At 37.7% G+C, this 25,652-nt stretch overlaps 1 protein-coding gene across 1 annotated transcript in view; it reads right to left on the bottom strand.

Annotated features, from left to right (window-relative positions):
• Positions 1 to 25,561, bottom strand: part of XYLB (xylulokinase homolog (H. influenzae)) — an 83,522-nt gene extending 57,961 nt beyond the window's left edge. Inside the window, exons 1-15 of the mRNA XM_010563111.1 lie at positions 25,541 to 25,561; positions 25,154 to 25,236; positions 24,196 to 24,265; positions 22,701 to 22,781; positions 20,869 to 20,955; positions 19,746 to 19,874; positions 18,407 to 18,472; positions 15,963 to 16,035; positions 10,247 to 10,365; positions 8,964 to 9,045; positions 7,909 to 7,949; positions 7,381 to 7,496; positions 5,162 to 5,277; positions 2,665 to 2,738; positions 1,184 to 1,280 (exon numbers count right to left, since the gene is read on the bottom strand). Of these exons, the coding sequence (XP_010561413.1) occupies positions 1,184 to 1,280; positions 2,665 to 2,738; positions 5,162 to 5,277; positions 7,381 to 7,496; positions 7,909 to 7,949; positions 8,964 to 9,045; positions 10,247 to 10,365; positions 15,963 to 16,035; positions 18,407 to 18,472; positions 19,746 to 19,874; positions 20,869 to 20,955; positions 22,701 to 22,781; positions 24,196 to 24,265; positions 25,154 to 25,236; positions 25,541 to 25,561 (1,255 nt within the window). The remainder of the gene's footprint in view (positions 1 to 1,183; positions 1,281 to 2,664; positions 2,739 to 5,161; positions 5,278 to 7,380; positions 7,497 to 7,908; positions 7,950 to 8,963; positions 9,046 to 10,246; positions 10,366 to 15,962; positions 16,036 to 18,406; positions 18,473 to 19,745; positions 19,875 to 20,868; positions 20,956 to 22,700; positions 22,782 to 24,195; positions 24,266 to 25,153; positions 25,237 to 25,540) is intronic.
• Positions 25,562 to 25,652: the final 91 nt, after the last annotated feature.

Here is a 25,652-nt window from a genome sequence, read left to right as displayed (position 1 = left end):
CTTATATAGTTCTCGCACTCTGGTGTTTGTCTAATGCCTGACATGTACGGCCTGCAAAAGTAGCCTCTCCAGCCACAAGCTCTCTAGGCTATATAAGCCTAGCTTTTGGTGCAGCAGAATCTAAGAATGAAGGATAAACAGGTATTTTAAACACGATCTATTTGAATCTCTGCCTGTCTCCATAAATAACCTCCCCAAATAAATAGGGTTTCAAGTATATAAGAAAATATATAACAGGAAAACCTTTACAGTGTAAATTTATGAGGCGGTGTTGCCAAGCTTCGTGATTTGTTCCAGTATCTCTATATTTTCTCAACTTTCATCTCATGGAGTTCTCTCTTAAAAATAAAAAATAAAAAAATTCTATCCTTCATGATTACGGATAAAAGCCTGGAAGTAGGAGTCAAGCAATGGCTTGTAAAGGAGGAGGTCAGGATGTAAATAAAAACAATATGATTTTAAAAAATAAAACATTGGTTAAAAACCTTCAAGATGAGTTAATTCAGTATTTGTTAAGATGCCACTGGCTGATACACTGACAGAAAACGCCAGTAATACATCTTATCAACTTGCCTGTATTCTTTTTGTAGAATTGGACAACTAGTAATGATCTGATCCCACTTCTGTGGGTAAAATACTGGCTGACTTTGTTGTTCCAGTGTGCTAAAAACTATTCATATTATAAATTCTAGGAAGCAGGATTTCTTGCTTTCTAAATCACAAATCAGGGAAAGGCGTTCTGCTTTATTAACACAAAACTGAGGTAAAGGGTAAGTGACCAGCTTATGGCAGATCCAGGAACTGAACATAGATTTCAGATTTTCTGAGTTACAGTCTTGTGCTTTAGGCAGAAGGCTGGTCTTCTTTTCACTTAACAAGCTATCGAAGCCCAAACTCTTATTTAAAAATTGACAATGCAGCTCGGTAACAATGAAACAGCAAGAATACTTGAAAAAGAAGTCATCTTAAAGTTAAAACACTGGTCCTTCTAAAGTTAACATCTGCAAAAACTTGCCCCCAACACACCGTCAAAAATTCTTCCAGGAGGTTAATTTAGAATTCATACCAGTTTCTGTATCCATCAGGCAGGACAAGAATCACAATACTGACATTACTGTTGGGACTCCTATCTTTGTGTTTGATCTCTAGTGCCATTAGTTCTGCAGCTTTTCATCATACTTACTGACTTTATATCCCAGCTTTTCAGCATGAATCCTCTTGGCCATGAACTGCCCTTCAATCAGTGCTCGTATTTCCACCTCCTTTGGAAAGTCTGAAACCTGAATCAAAGAGGGAATACATTAAGTTAACAAGCACCTTACACAGTATACATGCCAAGCTGGAGACTGGTTAAAAATGCAAGACAGATTTATAGTTGACTATGCTTGTCTTCACCCTGAAGTCTGCTTTCAACTAGGCCCAGTTCTTCACTCATACGCACAAGATGAACCTGAAGACTCATGACAGAGAACACAACCCATAACCTCAGTGCTGTTGGCAAATCCATCAAACGTGAAATCAATGCACAATGGGAAAAGGTTCTACTGCAAGTTGTAAACTCTTCTCTATGCATTTTCCAGCATCAAATCTGCTTAAGGATCAATATCTCAAAAATATAAAATTAAAGCAAGTAGATAAAATTTAGATGCATTAAGCAGTGTCACAAAAATTTTAGATCTATTTCTGTCTGCACAAAAGTGAAACCATGTAATCTTTTCATTAATTTATTTAGTTTCCATACATAAAATTTTTCTGTCCTTTTGTCAACCAGAATATAAGAAAGGCAACAGAAGTAGGAAAATATTGAACTACAAACAAATACAAAGAATCTTCCACAAAAAGTTTAATCTTTCCATGCACTACAGTAAGTGCCTACAACTTGTAGAACAGCTAGAAGTGATTAAGCATTCATTTAAACAGCAAACATTTAAGAGACTAGTGCTACACTGCAAACACAAGATAGTATCAATCTCTGTTCACCTAGATGAGGTCTAATCGACTGGGAGTCATGACTGATCAAAGACATCTCTTGAGTTTCAGTACCACCCAGAAAGCCCGATTGTTTAAGCCAGGTTTAAACAACAACCATTCCTCAAAAAAAACCAGATAAAGAACTTTCTTTTCCATAACCTAATTTCTATTTTAATTCCAACTGGACTCGAGCCTGCGCTTACTTACATACCACTATGTAGCTTGTAGGTTACTCCAGCACATGCAGGACAGCAAAATGAGGTCTTTACTTTGCATCCACATTTAGTGCAAGATAAAAGACAAAATGTTATAGCCCAGAGTTTCAACACATCCTTATCTGTGTGTCTGAAACTTAGAAGATGGGGACTAAGTCATGTAAGTGTACTAAGCTCTCAATAAGCTTAAAGTTAATCCTGTTTCAAAACCAGTGTTGGTTTCAGTAAATCCACATTTTCCAGTAAAGGAAGTATTTCCACAAAAAAATACCATATAAGTTCCAGTTCAGACTTTGCACTGTAGATATTCTCAAGCTACAGACCAAATACTTCCTTATGAAAATCATCCCAGGGACTTGCATCGATAAATGAAACTTGAAAGCAAGTATCTTAGACAAAACAAAAAAGATGATGGCAAAGATTTCAAGCCTTGACAGTACTCCTTCAAGGTTTGAGACATTAAGTAGATTATTACTACCTTTTGGTTGTCTCTGTTGAATCTGTGAATCCCAACTGCTTCAGGAGTAATTTCCATCACATCAAAGTAGAAACCTGCATCAAGGAACATTAAAGAGCATCATGCTTGCTCCTAGCCCAAAGTTGAAATCTTATTTCAGCACATAGCTAAAATGATAATAAATGTTTATCACGTATTTGGAAAGACATTTGAGTCACCACACAGTCTGTTTCTTAACCAATTTCAGTCCACACATTTATTGAATTTAACTACTTTCAGTTTACAGCAATATGGATTTAAGCATGTCTGGTTTTATGCATCTAAACAATATAATAAGCAACAAGCCTACCAAAGAGCACATATCCACCAGAACACACACACAAGCAATAGTAGATAATATATAACACATCCTAGAAATAGTTTCAGTAGGTCATATGCAAGGGTGAAAGAAAAAAAAACAAAACAGAAAAAACGGTTAAGTTAGTAAGAAGAGTACAGGAATACTGGAACACTTCATGCACTGGATTAGATTTCATGAGCTTATTAGAGAACATCAGATATTTTAAATCATGAAGCAGAGCTGGTCTCTGAATAGTTTTGATGAGATCTGAAGAAATGCAGTAATGGTTTGTAGACAGCTAGACAAAAAGTGTGAAAAAGATTTCTTTTGTGTTGATGGCAAGAAGGGTTGGTCAGAAAAGATATTCAAGAAAGGAGACCAAAAAAAAGAAAGTGAGGACAGAAAAACTCAACAGAATAGCTAAGAAACTAAGGAGAGTTTCTAAGGTTCAGACCTGGGAACAAGAGTACGCTGCCCTAGGAGCCCTACGATTACTAGCCAAAAAAACCCCAAAACAGTACCGTGCTTTTAGCACACATAACCTTTTTAGTTTAACATTCCAAAAAACTGCCAGTAAGCAACACTGTGGGTTACAGATCTGCAGGCCCTGCCAGGAGAATGTATGTCCCAAAATTTTTTTTCTGACCCTGCTGCCACTTTGAATCTGGCAGATGAGGTCTTCAGGTAAACTTGCTGGTTTTATTAGCTTTCTCAGGTACCCCCCAGACGCATCAGGACCCCCATCCCAGTCACTCCTCCTCCTTCCCTATTTGCTACCCCTGTTACTCTCATTATCCCAACCTCACCTTAGCAGCTGCCTCTGCCCATCTCCAAACCTCTGCAGGGGCATCTTCTCACACAAAAGGGAGTTCAGGGAACAAGTGACACAAGGAAAGGTGCCTAACCAGTTACTTCTTTGCTCTGCTTCCCTCAGGAACTCAGACTGTGGACATTACTGTATTTTTACATGTATACCCAGAGGTTATCCAAGCATACAGGTTATTAACGATGACTTTCACAAAACACCCATTTTACAGAGGATTGAGATATCCAAGTGAATATATTATAATACAAATTTTTAAACTTTAAGGCAGTGTCCTGGTATCCTTCAAATCAGTAACAATATTTTCATCAACTTCCAATTTTTTTAATACTGTCTAAAGTGGCTGACTTCTGAGTTTTGGAATAACTTCTCCCCATTTTCTGAAACACCTGAATTGATTTGTCTTCTAGTGAAAAGAGATTCCTGGTCATTTTAATACCCCACAGAGATTGGATTTGACAGAAAACATAACAGAGCTTCTGAAAATTAAAGACCAGTGCTAACCTCACAGTGTCAAGAAACTATCTTAAATTCACTTTCCTAAAGAGTGAAGTCTTCTATAGCTTAAATATCTACATTTAAAAACTTTGCTACCTACAGTTCTTAAATTCATTTTATGGATATCAATTCAGATCTAGGATGATGGTGATGATTTCAAATCCAGCTCTGCAATGGTTAAATTTTAATCTTGATTACACATATGCTCACTTTTCAATAACTTAATTCAGAGCTATATACTACACTTGCAGAATGTTAAACCATAGGAAAGAAAATAATATAAAACTTAAATACATGGGTTTATGTATATTATTTCAAAATATTTCCTCCATCATCATTTTGTTTCATTTCATTCACTTACCATAATGTGGGGAAAAAACAGGGATGAAATAACTCTTGTGACATACATTGGGGAAAATGCAGGAAATCTGGGTATCATTTGACATTACTGCTTTGTTCACATGCGTGAACAAGATTCTAACAACCGAGAAAGAAATAATATGGAGCTATTTAATTCACTTGGTTTGAGTCTTCAGAAAAAGAAACAAACTTTAATGAAAGCCTCCTTCAGAAATTACTACTTTTAAACATTCTACAGCTAAGATGCTGCTAACACCCTTTCAATGACCAAAAGAGCTCCATAAATATAATTTTCTTAGTGAATACTGAAGGAAAATACTATCATGACACTTAGCCTGCCAAGAGAGCATTTCTAAGTACACATTAGGAATTTCCCTCGCTCTGGTTAACTTAATTCTTGGCCTTTATCATGACCCAAGTAAAAAGTTGGTACAACACCCATTCAAGTATGTGTCTAAGCAACCCCTGGAACTCCCAAGCCCTGCTAAGGCTCATACCCAAGTTTCCATTGTTTCCAGCAACAGTAGATGATAAGGCTTTAGAGAATTCATCCCAGGAGCCTGAAGCACAATCATCTCTGATCCTCTCTCTCATCAGAGAGCCGTTCTTAAAACTGAAACACACAAACATACCATACGCATTTCCCAAAACATTTGGCTCTAGATTTTTAAAGCAATTTGTTGTTTTACTCCATATTGGTGTTTATTGTATCAGCTGAATTAAGCTGGGCAAGCTAAAAGATACAATCACTTCTTCATTATGGAAAGAGATAGAGACGGAGAAAACTAGGTAAGAAAGAAAACAAATATTACAGGACATGTTGAGGAATGCAGTGCACAGATGTTGGTACATGTCTCTCCAATGAGCCAGCTTAGATCCACTCTGGCAGGCCACACTAAACCCAGGCTAGCTCTGAACAGCTAAGACATCTCCTCAGAGAAGTACTCTGACACAGCACTAAAAACCTCACTCTGAGATGACTCTGCAAGGAGAAGCAAGAGTGTCTCTACATTGCATTCATGATTTCAGGAGCACAGTACCGGTATGGAGCCAGCTTGGGTCCAACAGGACTTAGGAAGTCTAGCTCCATGCCAGGATCTGGCAAAGGAAAGCACCACAGCTGCATCTGCACGGTTAAGGTCCAGAGCCAGTAAACCATGCTGTAAAATAGGCATCTGTTCAGTGTTTATAGTCTTTGCACCCTTTATGCAGTCACCTCCTTTGCCATCTCTGTGAATATAACACTTCTGCAAAATACTGCCGCATTGGACTTGGACCCAGAAGAAAGCAGTCTGAATACTCTCCAGCACGGAGTTATCAGAACAACTCAGCAGGAAAGGCAGAGAAATATCCAGAAAGATGGCAAGGAAATTACTGAACTTGCTCAGTAGCAGCAGCTGAAGTTAGTGGAGTTTTCTGTACAAATACTCTGCCTGGTAGCTCAGGCACTCTTTTTCTACTAACTGAGGGTCCCCTATTAACTCTAATATTCTAGAAATGAAGGGGCATTGGTGTAAAAGGGGCAGTGTCAGGACAGAAATGGCTAGGCAGGAAGAACAGGAACTCTTTATATCTGCATAGCTACAGAAATATCTTGTGTTCTGAAAGGCAGGTTTGGCCTTCTGCACATGTTAAGCTGCAGTAAAAGAATGGCGGTATAACAGTTATTCAGAAAAATGCCTCAGCGCCTCCTTTCCTATTACAAACAGGTTGCTTATATAGCTCTTTTACAAAGCAAAAGTGGGGAAAAAATAGGGTAAAAGAGAAATTTGAATGAAAAACTTACTTTAAAAAAAAAACCAACCCAACCAACTGCTGGGAAATCATACTATGAAACTCAGTAACTTGCAGCTGACATCATGCTTTTGAACTCAACTTCATGAACACTGTTCCCACTGTCATTCACAGCCTCCTATTACTGTACAGGTAAGACTCAACATTACAGTTAAAAGGCAGATTTGAGCTTTGCTGAAGTTTTGAGTTTCAAGCACCTACAATCCAGGGGATTTACACACAAAATTTATCTGCATATTACTTGTTAACTATTTGCCTAAACCCTATGACTTGGTTTGGAAGTTTTTACCCTGAATACAGTGACTCAGTGAGGGAAAGCATAGCTTCAGGCCACCTTTCCACCTACTTGGCTGGCGAGGGGCCAAATAATTCCTGAATCACAGCAGCCAAAAGCTACCATGAGGATCATTCTCTCAGATGGGTTTCTTGAGATCTCAGTGTTTTCCACATGCACAGCCTAATACATCCCTGAACAGCACTGACTATAGTCTTGTCTGAAAAGGGAATCTTCACCTACCCCATTATGTCCCCTGTGGACCACTAGAAGAGCACAGAAGTTATGCAGCCTGGTCAAGCTTCTGACATTTCACATTATTGTATTTCAGAAGATTGTTATTCCTGTATATTAAATGTATTACCTTAGATTCATAGTGAACTGGCTCTATGTATACGTAAAAATAATTTCAGCTTTTTATTGCCATGAGAATTTATCCTCCACAACTCTGCAGTTTCAGTTACTCAAATTAAACAATAGGAATACTATCATGTTGATGCAAATATTTCAGCAGTAAATTGCCATATACCGTACAGAATGCTGAATGTTCTATTCATTATCATTTTGAAAAAAAGAAATAAAAAGCACTAACATAGAGAAAGAAATGTATATTATTGATCCCAGATGAACAAAAAGAAATTATATTACCATAGAAGTGCCATATATGTTTGAGAATCAACAGGATTGCAGAGTATATGACCTTCTAAGGCAGGAGTTGGTTCTTGGATCCACAGAAACAATGTGTCACTCGTGCCAAGGCTAATCTGGAGGGGGAAAAAAAAAAAATAATTGAAGCATTATCACAATGTGCATGGGAAGCAATACAGAAATTAAATTAAAACCATTTGTTATTACCACTAATTGTTTTTAAATTACACATTAAGTCAATTGGATTCATGTTGAAGCTAGCTCTGACTTAGGTTGTCACGCCAGTGAAATACATACTAGATAGAGACTTAGGTTTTAATGTCTGGAGCATTAGTTAAAAATACTCACAAGAGTTTACTTAAAATCTTTCAGGCAGCTTACAGATAGAAACAAAAGAAGCGTGAATCTAATAAACAGAAAATCAACACTAGCAGATAAATTTAACTGATAACCTACAGCTATTTTACATTTCATATATTTCATTTATTCAGGGATATGGACAGTTTTCAGGAGTATGTTTTGACTTACTGCAATATCTCCTTCTTGAAGTCTCATCCCTGCCAATGATGCTGAAAGCAGAAAGTCAGAATATCAGAAAAAAGTCACTTTTTTGACTCAACCATACCATGTTGTATGAGACATCATCGTGCTGACCATCTCAAAGTACAATATAAATGGCAAATATGCTCATGATGGCCTTGGTCTATACACCGTAAAAGACAGGCAAAGCATTCGGGTGAGGGAGTGATTTTTAATAAAATCAGAATGCTCAAGACAAAAGACTGTGGAACTTCATGATTATCTAATGTTTTATGTATTCAAGTTTTAAATACAGTGGACCCTTACTTAACAACACACTTCAAAGGAGAAACTCCCACTTAGATCAGACTACTCACATATTTATTGGACTAAGCTAGATTTGAATCTCTCGAAGAAAAACTGGACTTTTGGGAAATGCAGAGTTTAACCATCTCCCAGAATATGAATGTAAAATATACCATGATGAAGCCGCCATCTTTATTCAAACCTGCACATGTTACTCTAATACGGATAAGTATTTTTCACAGTCTTGAGAAACAGACAAATTTGCTCTATACTAAAACAGTCTCCAGGATTCAAAAAACTGACCCTAAACTAACACCTTCCCTTATACTGAGATCTATCAGTCTAACAAAAGGACAGCTCTAATTCTTAGAGAAATCCTATGAGGTCCATCTCCACCTTTTTCCTTGAAAAGATATACAGCAATTTTTAACTCATATTTTCTAAGTTAAAAGGTTAGCAGTTCATAGTGAGAATAGTTTCTTAGGGACAGGCAAACAAAAACTGAAGTTATCAAGAGGCAAATGAAATCACCTCTAATTACTAGGCAAAAGAGAATTCATTTGTCATACCCAGCTTATCCAAGATGTCTATATCTCAGAAGAACCAGTGATGGAAGGCTGTTGGTAAAAGGTATTAATGCTGATAAACACGATGTTCTTTCACTGTATAGGGAGTATCTGAGAACCAATGAAATTGATTTAGAAATTTAGTACGTACATAATCATATTCACTGAATCTTACACATTTAATCATCTCACCTGGATTGTCTCCTGTAAATGCTACTATTTTACAGTCTGGGCTAAAGCCATAACGCTGACTATAATATGGAGAAATGGGCCCCTGAGGAAAGAAAGAAAAAGAGAGGAAAAAAAGCTCAAAAAATGGAAAGTAATCTTGCAATGTATGACATAACGTGTTGTTACACAGAACTGAAAAACCCCAGAGCAGCTACCACAATCATTTCTGTGTATATAAGGTATGAATGAATACTTTAAAGATTTTTAGCCCAATTTTTTTTGTTGTTTAGAACCTCACAGAAATACCCTCTGATTAGATTTTGAAATAGGTTAAGTAAATAGTAGCATTTTAGCTTTGGGTCCTTCTCCACTTATTCACATCAAGTAACATGAACACATCCATCTGCTTTGCACACATACGTGAATATTAATGCACAGAAATTAGAAATTCAATGCAAACATAACAGGAAGCACAACATTAATATACATCACAACAACAAACGCTGCAAAATGACCCCTATTAGTTTAGGGGTCAAGAACTGTATTTTTTTTAAGCCACACTTGATAGCCATAGAGAAAAAACAGGAGAAGAAAAAAATCCATAAAAAATACAAGGACATCTATGAGGATTTTTTGTATGTTCCTCTCCATCACAGAAGATCAGCACTGAATACAGAGGGATCAGGTGATGGGTATCTACACTCTTACATGTGCACCAGCTAAAGCAATAGCTCTCTTTGTGCTGAGTAGTAAGACTAAATTCATTTACTCTAAGAGATGTGCAGCTTGATTTGATTTCACCATTATGCTACATGAACTGAGGAGCTTTAAATATCCCAAATTATTCACAAAGATTACCTCATTAACTCTACAAACAGTTTAAAACAAGGTCTCTGTCAAGAAATGCAGATGTTGGGTTCTGTTTCCGCATTAATAAATACTGTGCACAGTTCTGCAGTGACCAGGTGCTTGTGGGCATGGGAGGGGACCCCAAAGATTCTTATCACTGGAGCACCTACCAAAACTTCTCTCATCATAGCCCAGGGCATGCAAGAATCCAGGGAGATCAACAATGAAAGCTATGACAGATGCCAGCTAGCAGCTTTCAAAGATGTCTGTTTCTGGTCTGGCATACACATTCACAACACACCTGGAAATATTAAATCAAGCAGCATAGCTCTGAGGATAACTGTGCACGCACGCTTGCGCGCACACACAAGTACACTCCAAGGAAGTGCTGTTAGCAGAACTCTCAGCACAAAGCCTTATTTTTTTGCTTACAGCTCTTCTAGACAGGCACATACCAGGACTGAATGGGATGGTACAGGGCATCCTAGTTTCTCCTCTAATCCAGGTGCACAAGCATTAAGGCAGGACACTGACCATACCTTTTCCCAAATCTGCAGCAAGTTCATACCAGAACCTACAAGACAGATCAAAACAGGAAGCACATATCATTAAACCTCAGACAGTACTGTATCAGAAAATTCCACCTTGTTACAGGCAACAGAAAATTCACAGATGCATATTTTACATTCAAAGAGAATGGTTTCAGCTCTTCTAAGCATAAAGGATACTGAGAATTCAGCCTCTGGATAGCTTTCACCTCTAAAGGTAGCAGGAAAGGCTTCTCTGATGCACAATGCACTAGACAATTCAGTTATTCCCAAATTAAGAGCAAAAAGAAGAACATGGATGCCTCCCCATCAGCTCCTCCCCAAATCTTCCACCTTAGACAAAGACTTCACTACAGCTATCTAAAGGTGATGCAGCAATATCACATGAAGGTATGTTGTGCTCACCAGAGACCTAACAAATGAAGAAATTCCCCCCTGGGTGGTATGGCTTTACACTACTCCTTTGAGTCCTACTCCTACCTTTGAGTAGTATCATATAAGCATCTAAGTCCATGCTGACTAATCTGCCTCCGTATCAACGTTTCCTTCTTCAGAGATGACAAAATAAAGGCTTAGAAGTCCAAAAAAAAAGCAAGAGGTCAAATTTTCAAATGTAGCGTCTAATTTCAAGGCTAGTTTGGGAAGTCCAGCTTTGAATACCAAAGTCATGATTTTCAGAAATGCTGAACAGCTCAACTGAAATCTGTAACACCTGCAAGTATGCAACATCTCTAAAGTGTAGATTCTGTGAAGTGAATTACAGGTTGCAAAAACCTAAATAACTGATTTGGTCACCTATTTCCTCACCAGAACTATCACTAGATTTGAGGAAGGCCTTTGCAGTTTTGGTTTGGTTTCTCATTGCTTCTTCCTCAATATTTTATTGCTGGTTTAAAAGTTAATTGAAGTTGGTTAGTGGCCGAATCTACATTACATACTGAGCACTCCACATCCCTTGCTTATGTTTCTAAGATGCCTTTAATTGCACATTTCATTACACTTGAAAATCTGTATGTGTTTCTGGTTAGTACTGTTCAGGGACATGTTAGTCTTATTCTAGATTAACAACATTTTCATTTCAAAGACTGTTTAGCCCACGACTTATCTCAGAAACACAGGCATATTCTCAGCTGAGCACAGTGGAAAACCTGAAATTTGCTTCCATTCAGTACATCTTTAAGCTTTTTAAAACACAAAGATGGTGAAGTTGACCCCACATGCAGTGTCTGTGGAACAAGACTATGCTTGCAATGCTGGGACACAGAAGAAAAGGGATGCAACCCACATCTTAGCCAGCACATCACAAGGCTCTAGCAGTGCTCTTATTCTGAAGAAGGGCGCACGCCCGCAACACACTCCACACACATACACTACTGCTGGTTACGCATGCACAAATGAGCTCCCCAACTCCCAGCAGCCTTTTTCACATGGGCTTAATAATGAGTTTAATAACGTTTATAAATAAAGTATATATTTGTGCAGTCCAATCCTAAGCACCATCAACAAAGTATGGACCTAGTGCTTCACAGAGCGTTGTGAACAGAAGATGTGACACACTCCAGCTGGGATACTGGAATAACCCAAGCCAAACTGTAGGATATTTGGATTATACTTAGTAACATAAAAAATAGAATTAAATTTACTAAAAATCAATCAATCCCATTTCAGGCAAATTAAACACACTAAATTATGCACCGGTTTATTTGGCCTATGATTCTACAGCAGGAATTTGAGAGACCACAAAGTGCACCACACCTTCCACAGGCAAAAGGTGCATTTTCCTTTTCTGCTGTCAAAATCACTACCACCCACAGAGAAGGAAAGATGGTAAGATTTACTCCAGCTTCTCTCAGTTCTCTATGCGAGAACACTCTTAAATCTAGCCATCCCCTCCTTCCAGGGGTAAACTGAGTCCTTCCAGGGTAAACTGAACCCAGCATCACTGTCTGCACTTCCCAGAGGCAGAGGGTGTGAGCAGCCTTGAGTCCCAAGCTCTCAGGCATAACAAGGCTTTCTATGAGGAAATACATACATCTATAAATTTTCCTGGAAAAGTCCCTAATTTAAAAGGCCAAGAAGCCCTTCGCTAAATTAAATTAATCAGTGGGTAACAGAATCTCTAAATAAATAGGAATTTTACTAGAGAAAGGTTAGTTGTTGTTTTCTGTGGTTTTTTAGGAAAAAAAATCCTTTCCTCTCTCCACCCTGCAAGCCTAGAGAAACATTTAACCAGTATCCTCTAATGCAATTTTGCTAGACATAAGGACAGCCTCCAATCTTTCCTGCATAAAACAGGAAAAACACTAACCTTTATAACTGAAAAGGTCTAAGTTTATATTATACAGAAACAACACTTCAGTTTATTGACTGGTAGATATAGTGGCACAAAGACTTTAATATGCCCTGAGAAAAGAAAGATGAGCTAATTTACCCCGCCCTCAGAAACTCATTTAAAAGATGTGAAACAACTGTTTTACAAGAACTATTAATCTGTTGGCCTGGATACATTCTATCCAACTGCAGGCACCTGCATGAGAATCTCCAGTCAGTGGAAAATAAAAACCAGAGCTGAACGCTCCCTGGAACCACTTCTCTTTCTCCTTTGATTATATGAGGAGTGACATACAGCAAGTTCCTAACTTAAGCACTTCTGGTCACGATCTACACAACTAAGTTCAACATATAAAGTAAGTAATAATCTGAGAACTAAAGGGAAAAAAAAAAAACAAAAATCAAAGGCAGCTCTTCGACTTGTCACTCCAAACGGATACTCCATCAGCAATGAAGGTCAATAGCCAAGGCCGTGGTCTAGTAAGGACTGAGGAAAGGATCAATACGTGGATGAATAAGATTCAGTATTTCACTGCAAGCATCACTGACTTTTAACATAAAATGACCAGAAGCACAATCAGGACTTGCTAATATTTACTACATATACAAAAGTATAAGTGCTTCAACACTGGGGGGGGGGGGGGGGGGAAAAAAAAAAAACACTTTCATTATAAAGACCAAACGATGCAGACTAACTGGTTTTATTAATCAACAAACTAAAGATCAATATTCACATAAATTTATAAACAGTTAAGTGTATCTGTATTACAGCACTCTGGATTGCCTTTTCAGTGAGCTAAAATCATAAGCAGTGTAACTCTGCTGACACCACGCAAGCTACATTAGGAGTAAATTCAGCCCACCACGCTTCCTTTTGAAAAGGCTTCAGTTCAAAGCATCCTTGTTTGATAGAACAACAAAAACAAGTATGCTAAGCTATGATTTGCCTAAGGCTCTTAGAAAAGCATTTCAAAAGATAAAGCTTCTCTAGGTCAAGAGCTGAATTGCTGTTCTTTAAGGTGTCTTCTAAAAGAAACAATGCCTCAAGTGTTCAAGTTGTTTAGGTCCCAAATGTATCTTACTTTTAACATCTGCACAATACAAATGAAAATCATTCTTCATTCCACCAGAATGTAATTTCATTTTTTTTAAATCAATCACCCAGGGTGCTCAGCCATTCACGAGGAGTGATTTGAACCTTATGAGATTGGACCTCTAAAAAGAAAAAGAAAAAAAAAATCCTGAAACTAAATAGCACATTTCCTACAATAACCTGCAAATTTAGAGAGATAAGTTATTGTGCAGAGCTAAACAATTTGACAGGGTCTTTTAAAGACGATATGACCTGAAGTTAAACCTACAGAAATGAAGAATAGGTCTATTATCTGAACATTATTTTGAGAGATGCATTTTAAACTATAATATACAGGTACAATATAAAAGATCAAGTGAATTGCGAGAAATGATAAATGACAAGAAAACAAGTTTTTAGCTGGATCCAAATAACTACTGCATACTTTATAATTACATTTTATTACTGGAATTAGAATTCTCTCTTATTATGTTAACAGAAGAAAGGAACAAACAAGACAAAATATAGCTTACAATGCCAAAAGATCTTTTGTCTTGCAAATAGAACTATAACATCCTGCTTAGTTCTCTTACCTTTTTTTTACACAAAGACTTAATAATCTTACATGCATAAACATCCAGAGGTATAACAGAACAGGCTCTCCTAGAGCTGTTCGAAAAATGCAATATATTTTCTAAGAAAATTTTCCAATGGAGTAAATTTTCATTTTCGTTAGTTTAAAATGTTTTGGTTTTCAGTCAAACACAGAAATTTTCATGTCCTGAAATTGAAGAAGCAGGAGTTTCCCCCACTTGCTTCCAAGTAGAAAAGGCAGAGGTAACATTACCAAAGGGAAAAAAAAAAAAAACCAAACCCATACCAAACCAATCCCAAAACAATATTTTTTTTAATGCTTATAATTTTAAACATTTGAATCAAAATTAACACTTCACTCTCATTGAGAAATAAAAAATCAACATATTTCTTTATCAGAAAAGGTACCTTGAAGATCTCACCATCTCTCTTTGAAACACAGTATATGGAGCTAGTTCTATGGGTTGCCGAGTGGCTGAAGTGCTCAGTATTTGGGCCTAGTAAAGTGCAAATCTCCAAAGAGTTACTGTTGCCAATAATACACAAAAAAAATAAAATTCACCTGTGAAAATACATGGCTAACAGTACAGGACCAGAAGACAGATGTAATAATCTCACAACTGCTGCAAAATAAGCATGGATTGCCTTACAATTTTTAAGGTCTCTAGTATAACTGAGATATCTGATATTGAATAAGTTGTCCATTAGCTAAAATTGAGGTGTCATGCCTTTTCCTATGAGCTTTGATGGAACAATGAAGGAAGAAAAATGAGTTGGTCTTAACACATGGGTGTCAACTATGGCTCTATAATGTAAAAATTCCTTAGAGAGCCTTGTTATCTAACCTTTCAGCTCTGAAATATATCTTCTCTTAGTTTCAGAGCAGGAATCAAAAATGCTATTTAAAAATAACAGCACAGCTCCCAGGAAAATGGTTTCCTTTGTAACTGCCATTTAAAATTGCCATTTAAAAGCTGGATAACTGAGATAACACACAACAGAAAAGAGATGCACTAGCCTTGTCACTTTTTTGTCTTTGTTATGATGAATAGAGAGATATGGAAGGTTAAATATTTTTTTAACTGAGTTTAGGATTTTTTTGCTTGGTTTATGCTTTTTTCTCTGGTTCATTTTGAAAAGATATTTCTGTTGCAGATCCATACTCCAGTTAGGTGGGGGGAAAAATAATCACAATATACATCTTGTTCACATCCTGTGCAACTCAGAGCTAAACCAGCAAAACCAAAGAACAAATAGCAGAACTATGAAGTCTAGCCTAAAAATCCACAACTTTTTCATGGTTTTAAATACATATTTCAACGTTCCTTTATACATCATAAAGTAATGAAAAAAAGGTACAATTTCATTCAAGAATATGTTCTGTGCATCCATTTTATAGAAATGGGAATCATACTATGATGGGGATAAATAACCACAGCTGACAGCACTGTCAAGAGTAACAATAAATTGAAAGGAGTAACTTAGCTTAAAATCTAATATACTTGTCATTAAAGTTTAAAGACTGAAAATAAATAGCAGAGACCTTGTCCCCCTTTTATGTAAGGTGGGGATGGAGAGGAAAATTTCCTTGTTGAATTGTACTACGAGAAAAGCCCACGCACTTACCATCACTGTAATCAATGGGTGCATAAGCTCCTAGGAAAAGGGAAGCTGCAAAACTACTAACCAAAGAGATTCTCTGAAAGAAAAAGTGTGAGATAGTAAGTCCCATCAGTATCCACTTCAAAGAAAGTAAATTATTAAGTAATTGGAAGCAGTAAATGTTAATAGATGCTTAATGTTAGGCACAGAAAGCACACAAAAATGCACCTAGGATTATTCAGTTCTTACTGCCTAAGTAATATACCAGATAGCAATCTAAAAGTAGCCCCATGATAAAAGCTGTTAATAGCTTTGCATTCTGAAACATGAAAAATACACCTAGTATATTAGCATACTCTATGCTATCATGAATTAATTCACAACTTCAGTGTATCACAGAATCTCATTTCAAGGAAAAACACTTACTAATAAAAAAAAAAAAAAACAAACCAACAAAGGCACCTGTATTGTTGATGACAGGGAAAATGCCTAGAAACCATGCGCTGGTCCACCCAGAGTGCAGGTCTGTAAGCTTTTTAGCAGCTCTGGCAAGGCTCTGCTAGCACCTTTACATGAACAACTATCTTTCTGCCAGCTGAGACCTCAGACCTCACAGGAGTTACTCCCAGGAGCCTGTAATAATCAGCTTTGAACTGATCCACTACCTGCAGCTCTGCCTCAGGGTATGTTCCAACAGGGCATTAAATCCAGCTGTAGGGCTTCTAATACTGGCCCCAAAATGCCCCAGCCTCAAGACACAACGCACTGATCCAGCACAAACTTGCTTCCACTTCAAATCTGCTATACAAACTACCAAGTTAACTGGCTACCGCCAAGCTTTCTGCATGATCAAGTATTATCTGTTCCCAAGAAGCTGGCATAAAAGCTGACAAATTCCTTATTGTGTGCTCTGACTAACTCAGAAGAAATATGATTGTCACCCAATAACTAATCAGAATCACATATCTACTGGCCGAGTGAGGCAGCAGTGACAGGTTTTTTATTAATGATCACAAAACCACTGTTTCACACAGCATTCAAAGACAGACTATAGCCAGAGCTCTAAAAGGTGGTTATAATGGCCAGGGAACTTAATGATGCACTTGCTCTTCATGCATCTCTCCCCAAGAATATATCATATTGTGCTTAGATAACGAAGGCCTACCTTCTGTGGTGCCCCAGTGGGCACCAGCTGCCTGAAATGGAAGGAAAAGGATGAAGTTAAAACTGTGAATCAGCCAGTTTAGCAAGCTGACCTACAGACAGAAAAACATCCACCTTCCACATGTCATTGAGACTGCCAAGCTGCTAAGTGCTTCTTTAGGGTCCCCAAAAGCAACTCTGGCATAAGAGATATTTTGTGCTTGAACACAACATCTTGCGTATCCTTTATTGCTAAAAGGTGCCGTCAATGCAACCAGCCCTCAAAGTCTAAAATTGGTCTGTCTAGTTCTCAGTTCCATGGACCCACTTCCTCCCCATTAATGTATCTTTCTCTAAATTTAGTCTTAAGCCTATGATCAGACTGTATTAGTATTCTGTTTCATCCCATACCTTACTACTGTAAAGGTTATATAATGAAAACATACTAAGAAAGAAAAAATATTAAAAATTAAGCATTCTCCCACAAAATACAGTCAACTTTGCAACTCACTTCCTGTTAACTGTTTCATGCAGGGGCGAGATTTTAAAAACCACAAAAAAATTATGATCAATGCTATCAAGAACTGCAGTAATACAAAAACAGGAGCAGCCTGACTTCACAGTTTGGTATATTCTAATCACAGGACAAGAGTCCTTCTCTCATTTACATCATATTTGCATGGAGTTTTTACCTTGCTTCAAACCATGGCATTTCAGTCACAGATAGATACAGACTCAACAAACTGAAACAATAATGGAATTGCAAGCTGATTTCTGAAAATTAAAAATCAGAAGGAAACCAACTACACAATGCAATTCATTTGTAATAATAGAATCAACGTAGCTTCTCAAGGGAAGAACTACGAAAAAAGTCTAGAATCAATGGCAGGTTTTTTCCTGTGCACATCTGCACAGATGCCAGTTTGTATGGCAGAGCAATCACGTTTCTGCATGTAAATGGCCAGTTCTAAGTGTGAAAATTTCAACCGTGTGCTTAATTACCCGCTTGTGTTCAAACTGCTGTAAATACAATTTGTTATCACCAAAATGAAAGTGTTTTTTAAAACTTCTTCCACAAAGGTGAGATCCAATGGAGCCTGCTATGTTAAATATAACATTCAAGATAGAACTGATGCCCAATTTTTATCTGCCTAATGACTAATAATTTAACAAAAAAAAATCAAATTTTCAATTTTCAACTTAAAATCAAACACAAGAATCAAAACACCCTTTAGTAAAAAAAGACTGCAAAAACACCCCCACAAAATTAATTTTAAAATATTTTCAACTGTGTTTTCCAATAAGCATATTGAAGTTGACCCAACCTCAGTTTGCATGTAGACTTCAGGATTCTGGCTGTAAATCTTTGCTATCTGGTTTCCTGTAAAACGCTGAGAAAGAAATGCAAATGCTTAGAAACACAAACCCTAAATGGAGTCAATAATCATTAACTCTGTGTAATGAGTTCAGTACATTGCACTTTGGATATTTAATTTGCCTGATGCATGATGAAAGTCAGTGCACAGTAGGCAATCTGCGCTAAACAGGCTATAATACATAGTCTCATTATGAGAATTTTGCTCACCTTTTGAAAAAAAAGCATGTGAAAAAGCATTACTATCCATAATTTACATTTCAGAAATGACAGTTCAATGGAATGAATCACACTTATTCTCTGCACAGGAACCAGCACAATTCAAATGCTGCCTTCAAATCCTTGAAAAAGTTTAAGCTACCCAACCTATATACCTCTCTGAGGCAGGAGAATTAGGAGCAAAGCAGGAAGTTTCATACTGAAAGAAGCAACTCCAGCACAGGATAATAGTTATAAGAATAACTATTTTTCATCCATGCATTATGTCAAATAACAAAAAGCTTCTGACACGGAAACCTTAACCTTTAGCAAGTTAAAAATAAACTGTTAGTGGTATGCAAAGTCTGATTTCAACACTGGCCATAAATCTGGCATGATAATTCAAAAACAGAATCAGCAATTTGGGAGGTTAGAGCCTTATTCTGTTGAACCAACAGCAAGCGTAGCCAGGTGCTGAGATGCCTGGAGGGCAGCCCTGCTCCCACTCCATAACTCATTGTCACAGTTAAAAGAGAGGGAAGCATCAGGAAGGGGAGACAAGTGACAGAGTACTCTCCGATAGCATCCCAAACTTCTGAAACGCTTCTCTTAGGTCAACAGCTGCTTGTTAGCCTTCAGGGAACATTAAAAGGCCAATCTTTTAATTGCAGAAGTAACCTAGAGCGGGGATCCACAAACAGAGGGGTCATAACCGCAAGTAAACCTGTAACACAAACTGGACTGCCATCCCAATGGAAATGTGGCTGCACAGGAGCTCCGCGGGGGAGAACAAGGCCCTGAGACTATAAGCATGGCGACCAAACACTGTATTCCAGAACCACTGGCCAAATGTAACAGCTCACCCCAGCTGCCTCCTGCAGCAAAATTCCAGTGTTTGCCTAATTTCACTTTAAAATTTCCACATCTTCCTTTGTGAGACTACTGCAAAGCACGGTATCATTAGAGTTTCTTCAAAAATTCTCCCTTTCATAGTTAATGGCTGGTCATTAATCTGCTGCAGTACCACCGTAATGGCAAATTGTTTCTATCACAAGACTCTGCTGAGGACTTTCTTCCCATCCACTCCTTACTTCATAGGCTCGAGAACCAGTAATACTCGCTAGGTGCTGTGCTCCCCCCACGGCTTTCTCCAGAGCGCTGCACTGGGAAGCTGTGCTAGAATCCATCCAGATGGGGCTGTTACTGACAGAAAAACAAGCCTGCAACAAACAACATCCTTTATTAGTAAGTCTGATCTCTAAGAAGCCCCTGCTAGAGTAATAGCAATACAGCAGACATACGTATCAGCTCACAGTTCAGTTCTCTGATGGGCCTTCTGGTCTCCACCCAATAATTACAGGAACGCATATATTGGGCAGCATGTTGGTCAGTGGTGAAAAGTTTAACCCAAACTTCACACCAGAGGGAAGCAACATGCTGTTTTCTGCTGTTACTTGACATAACCTGCAGCACCATGTCTCAGTACACTCCTTTGGTAGCCAAAGCCCTGGGCCTTTTTATGCAAGTTTAGCCCAGCTTTTTAGAACTCCTCTCTAAACAATCAGATTATCTTTCCACAGCTCTACTAACAGATTTCTCTTTAAAGGTTGGCATAACCATTTGGAAATGCAACTGAGGCTTAGTGCATCACCAGAGAGCATTTTAATTCCATTTCCATGAGTTTTGCACAGATGAGCTATTTCCAAAATTAATCATTTAACAGATCAGTTACACAAATGTCTCCTTTTCAACATACAACTGTCCTTTCTGATCTTGAAGTAAGGAAGGTAAGGGTCTTCAAGAGGAAAGTTGATTCCTCCCTACTTTTCTTTTTAAATAAAAGTTTGTCAAGTCTATGTTCAAAACTTACCAATCACACACACACGCCAAAAAAAAAGTTGTAAAATACTTAGAGGTTGTTTACAAAAATATTAAACTTCCTAAATGAACAAACAGGCTGTGACTGACACAGAAAGGTTCTGGGACACCCACTGGCACCTGTAAGCTTTTAAAGCAGTATATACTGTCACTCAGAAGAAAAGGAAATGTCAAAAGCCCTGGAGCTGAAGGAATAACCAGTACATTTCACTTTATGCTGCAGGGGCATGCAACTCAGTCAAACAAGAGAAAAGGTTTGCAAGGAGAAAAGCAATGTGTAAAGAGCAGACAAAGCACAGTGTACCTCTCCCTTCAGAGCTCTTTTATGCACCTTACCTTCAGTGACTGATGTAGAGGCAGTTTGGATGATGCATTCTTTAAAATTTCGATGCTTCCTTTTTTCCAGTACACACTCCCATGTTGCTGTAGAAAGTACAGAAACAGAAGTTGGAGATGACCTCCCCAAGCTGCAAAGTTCATATCCTGATCTGAACTTCAAAGTCTAAGGGACAAAGAACTCTCTCTAAACCAGGACCAAAAAATGCATCTTTTCAAATCAAGTGCCTCATTAAAAGACTCTTTAAGGTTGAGCAAAGCATATACTAAACCAGAAAATGTAGGAGTCAAGAGACAGTGACAATTCTGAACTATAGCAACTTCTAGTGGGAACTATTATTACACTGCTAATGGCATTAGATATTTATTTGAGGGTTCTTTGAGCTGTAGCCATGGTTCCACATTCAAGACTGTTAGTTCTGTGCTATTTCAGTTACATGCCTGCCCCACTCACCACTAACAGACTGCATAATATTGAGATTATCTGAGCTCCATCTCTCAGGTGGCTTCCTCAAGCCAGGTATCTCTGGTTATGCACCTGCAGGACACCCTAGACAAACTGCAAAGCACCATCCAGCGAACCCACTAATAGTTCTGATGACACCAAGTGCACACAGAACCCCCTGGGTACAGAGTACTTGACCACAGCAACATCCAGATTGTATTTCACATCTCTCTGCCATTTCTGCAGACAATCAAGACCAAGTTTGTCCCTTCTTTGGGACAAACACTGGCACATCAGTGCACCTCCGCAGTGATCTGCAGCATAAAGACAAGGTTCTTCAAAGAGAAAAAGGAGAGAGACAATGTGGGTTGGAAGGGGGCAACTAAATGAAAGCTGTTCTACCTGAAAGAATCTGAATATAGTACCAAGCTGATACCCCCAACTTGTTGGAGGATGGGTAAAATAAATGGAATATGAGCAATCTGAAAGCACACTTCCTTTTTTCACTTGAGTAAGCTAGGGTTACTTGGCAATCCCTAACTTCTGTTTCACTGAAGAATTCATACCCGAGCCTTGATACCAGCTATGATTTTCAGACACTTTGCTCAGACTTTCAACTGAAATCAATGAAACATGGAGATCAAAGCAAGAGTTTTGATTAATTAGTCCCAGATATATCAAGATGAATAACCTAAACCTCATGTGTCAGAATTAGCTATCGCTTTGGTGCTGTCCTCACCCTGAATATCATCCGTTAAAGTTATAAAAGACTTCCTTGTTTCACCAGCATACTAGGAGACTGGCTAACTGACTAAATGTCAGGATGGGTTTTATAAATCTCAGAAAAAAGGCATTATGCACTACAGGCTAAATCATGGCAGCATCTTTGTCATTTCTGCATCAAAGACTATCATCATTTGGTTTTTGTTGTTCCTAGGCAGATCTCTATCCTAGCCAACAACAACTGTGCTCAACAGGATGTTACCATGCCTTTAGCAAACAGCGCTCCTCACTATTTTTTCTACCCCATTTCCACAAGCACCTGGATATGCTGAAACTCAAAATGACCCCAGTCATTTCAGAATCTGTATGTACAAAGAATTTAAACAACAGGAAACCAACTAGTTATGCACTATACTGATCTAAACAACTGCACTATAAATCTCACCCTCCACTCCCACTACCTTCTAGTGATTGCTTTGTGTGCTTCAGGTTTTAAGTTCCCCTGAGGAATGTGTCTTTTAATGGATGCTTATACAGAAGCTTTGGTCTTACTTGATGTCATTATGGTCTTGGACAATACAATTATTTAAATGAAATTTATCGCTATACATTATACTCTGTTGAAAAAATACAGTAAGACTGGTTTTTTTCTTTATAAACTAACCTGGCCAGCACCAGACAAAGCTCTGACTTGAGAGAATTTAAAGCCCGAAGACTTCATCTTTTCCAAAATCATATCCAGAGCCTGTAAGAACAGAATCAAGAATGACTGTAACGAGCTATCAAATTATGCATACTCACAATCTCTGGAATTAAACAGTAAATTCATGTCATCACTGATAAGAGTCCATTGGCAGATAATGAAAAATTAGCTAATGACTATGGACTTCTCAAGAAGATGCATAAATTAATTTACTTAGTAAGAGTCCATAAAAGAAAAGTTGAATCACACAGGGAAAAAAAAAAAAAAATCTTTAAACAAGCTGAATGACAAAGATCCATTCTTTGAAACCTAAATAAGAGGGAAGAGTTAAAGAATTCCTATTCAATAAAAAGCCACTTTTAAGAGTGCCAGACACAAAGCAGGATTATCTTTTTCTGTTCTTACTTTTGGAAATCTATGAAACCTTAATGGGGTGGACCCTGCACCCGATCCCACAAGATGTTAGGTATCCTCAATACCACTGCCCCCAGTGTCACCTGAAAACTGAAAGTCCCTTTAATATAAGGCTAATTCAAGTGAATTTTAGCAGTTTAAGCACCTAGGTTAATTTTGTTCTAGCCACATGTTCCTGAAGTTTAAAACCAAAAATTAATCTATCTTTACATAGTTTCATTCAGATCAGCATTTCCCAGGCTATCTTGACAAATGGACCACTGCAAGACTTCAGAATTTCCCAAGAAACATCAGATACCTGTATCACCTTATTATTAATTTAATAGTTACAACTGTTCCTGTTCATTATGGTTCAAAAGCCCAACTGCAAAGAAATTTACCAAACCTTTGTCAACTACCATGGATTACCAGCTGGGGGTTCTGTGACCTTTCAAATATCAAACTATTCAAATCACAGTACTAAAATAAATTTACATAGTACCATATGAGAGCAAGTGTTGCAGAACCTGCACAGAAGCAAGGAAGGCCTTCTTTTAAAATAGAAAAGAATGTTGTATTCCAAAATAAACACCAGTCAAAGTGACTGGGAATCAATGACTAAATTGTTCTTTAACCACTTACCAGTTGAGACATCAATTGGTTACCAAAGCTAACGTGGATGCTACAAAAACAAAGATTTAAGCTAGGCAAAGCAACAGCTGCCTCTTTTGTGTATGAAACAAAAAGATTTGGAAAAAAAAGAACAGTCTTTTTTCCAAATGAGGGAAAGTCAGGAAAGGATTTATCACACATACAATGCTATAATAGTAGAGACTGCAAAAACAAACAAACAAACAAAACCTCAAAACGTTAGCAACTTCCACTATGTTTGTTGATAACATTAATATTTGCATACCAAAGACACAGAATAATACTTCAAAGAAACAGAAAACAAGCAAAAGTCCTATGTTGATTTGAATGATGAGTTTCACTATTGCCTGGAATACATTTTCATTTCAGTAACAGAAAGGAAAAAGTTGAACTATACAAAGCTTGTTCATACCTTGACCCACATTAGCACAGGAGAAGTGACTGTCAGTCTGTCACTGTGAATATAGACTCCACCTTGAGTCCTACAGAAAAACGGTATTTTCTCTTGGTGAATTCAGCAATTTTTTCCCTGTCAAGCAAAGTTCTTCAAGTTTATTAATAAACAAAGAGAGTTTGCAATGCTTTTACATTAAGAGCAAGGATACAATCAGTGTTTGAAACCTGGAAAAGTAAAAGCCAGCTCCTAGGAGGTGACATTAACCGATGTTTGACCCAATTGTAAAGTAAATAATTTGCAAGGAAAGGCTCCGATCATGAAGTAAGATCTGATACTGCTCATTGACTCCATGTAATTCATAGTTATTTCTAAGTCTCCTAACTGTCACCATTAGTGGCTTGGACCTAGAAGATGAAATTCAATTTTTGCTGTTAAACCATCAAGTAAATAAATGTACTTCGTTAAAACTTATGACCACGGAGGATGACATTTGTAAATTCTAGCCTGCTAACTGAAGTAAACAAACACTGCCATCCTACATCTTATTGTGAGATTTGGAACCACTCAATTTGTCTTCAAATGCCTTTTAGAAGTTCCCCTCATGCAATTTACTTGCTGTTATCACAGCATTCTACCCTGACACAAAGGCAGTGCTTACTTCTGTGTCCCAAAAAGAAACAGTCATGTCCACAAGTCACAAAGTCCCAAAAGAGAAAAAAGAAATTGTTTATTTATACATAATACTTTGGGGTAGATTTTTTTAATCTATTTCCTGTCGGGAGTTCTTGCCATATTTATATACCAAGGAAGGCAAGAGTACATACTACCCTTGCCAAGCATGAAACATGAACATGGCATGAACTTTTTCCATGCCTCCACACATATCAATGAGACCAACTAAGGCAACAGCCCCCCCACACCGATCTCCAAAGTTCCAAATTATATTATCCAAGTAAAATATAAAAAGCCGTACTTAAATTCCGGAAGGTCTTTATCAAAATGAACATTATCCTCATAAACGACTCTCAGCTGTTCATCAATAGCAATGACTTTCAGCTAGAAGATAAAAAAACGGGATGTTAACACAAACTAACAATAATTAAATAGCACTGAGAACTCATTTATAACAATTCAATTCCCACAGACAAAATGGGAAAGAAGATCACCCCAATCCATATAATTCGCTGAAAGTATAGGTACAATTTTACATTAAACAGGTTATTATGTGTATTTCCAGCATGCCATCTATTCAGCAACATGTATATTTGTTTGCTTATATTCCTCCCGCCCTCATTTTCTTTCTCCTTAATTGCACAAGATCAAGATGCAGGCATATGCTAAAGAACAGCAAACAAATTACCAGGTTTATAGCTTGCATCATGGTAACGAATTTTTCCAATTTCTCCAAAGAATACAGTATCTTAAAGGTGCCATATGGCCTTCCCCCCCCCCCCCCTTTTTTTTTCCCCCCC

This window comes from Haliaeetus leucocephalus, unplaced genomic scaffold, assembly GCF_000737465.1.
Source record: "Haliaeetus leucocephalus isolate CR32 unplaced genomic scaffold, Haliaeetus_leucocephalus-4.0 Scaffold0, whole genome shotgun sequence".
NCBI classification, from domain to species: Eukaryota; Metazoa; Chordata; class Aves; order Accipitriformes; family Accipitridae; genus Haliaeetus; species Haliaeetus leucocephalus.
This window is presented reverse-complemented; position numbering and strand designations above follow the sequence as displayed.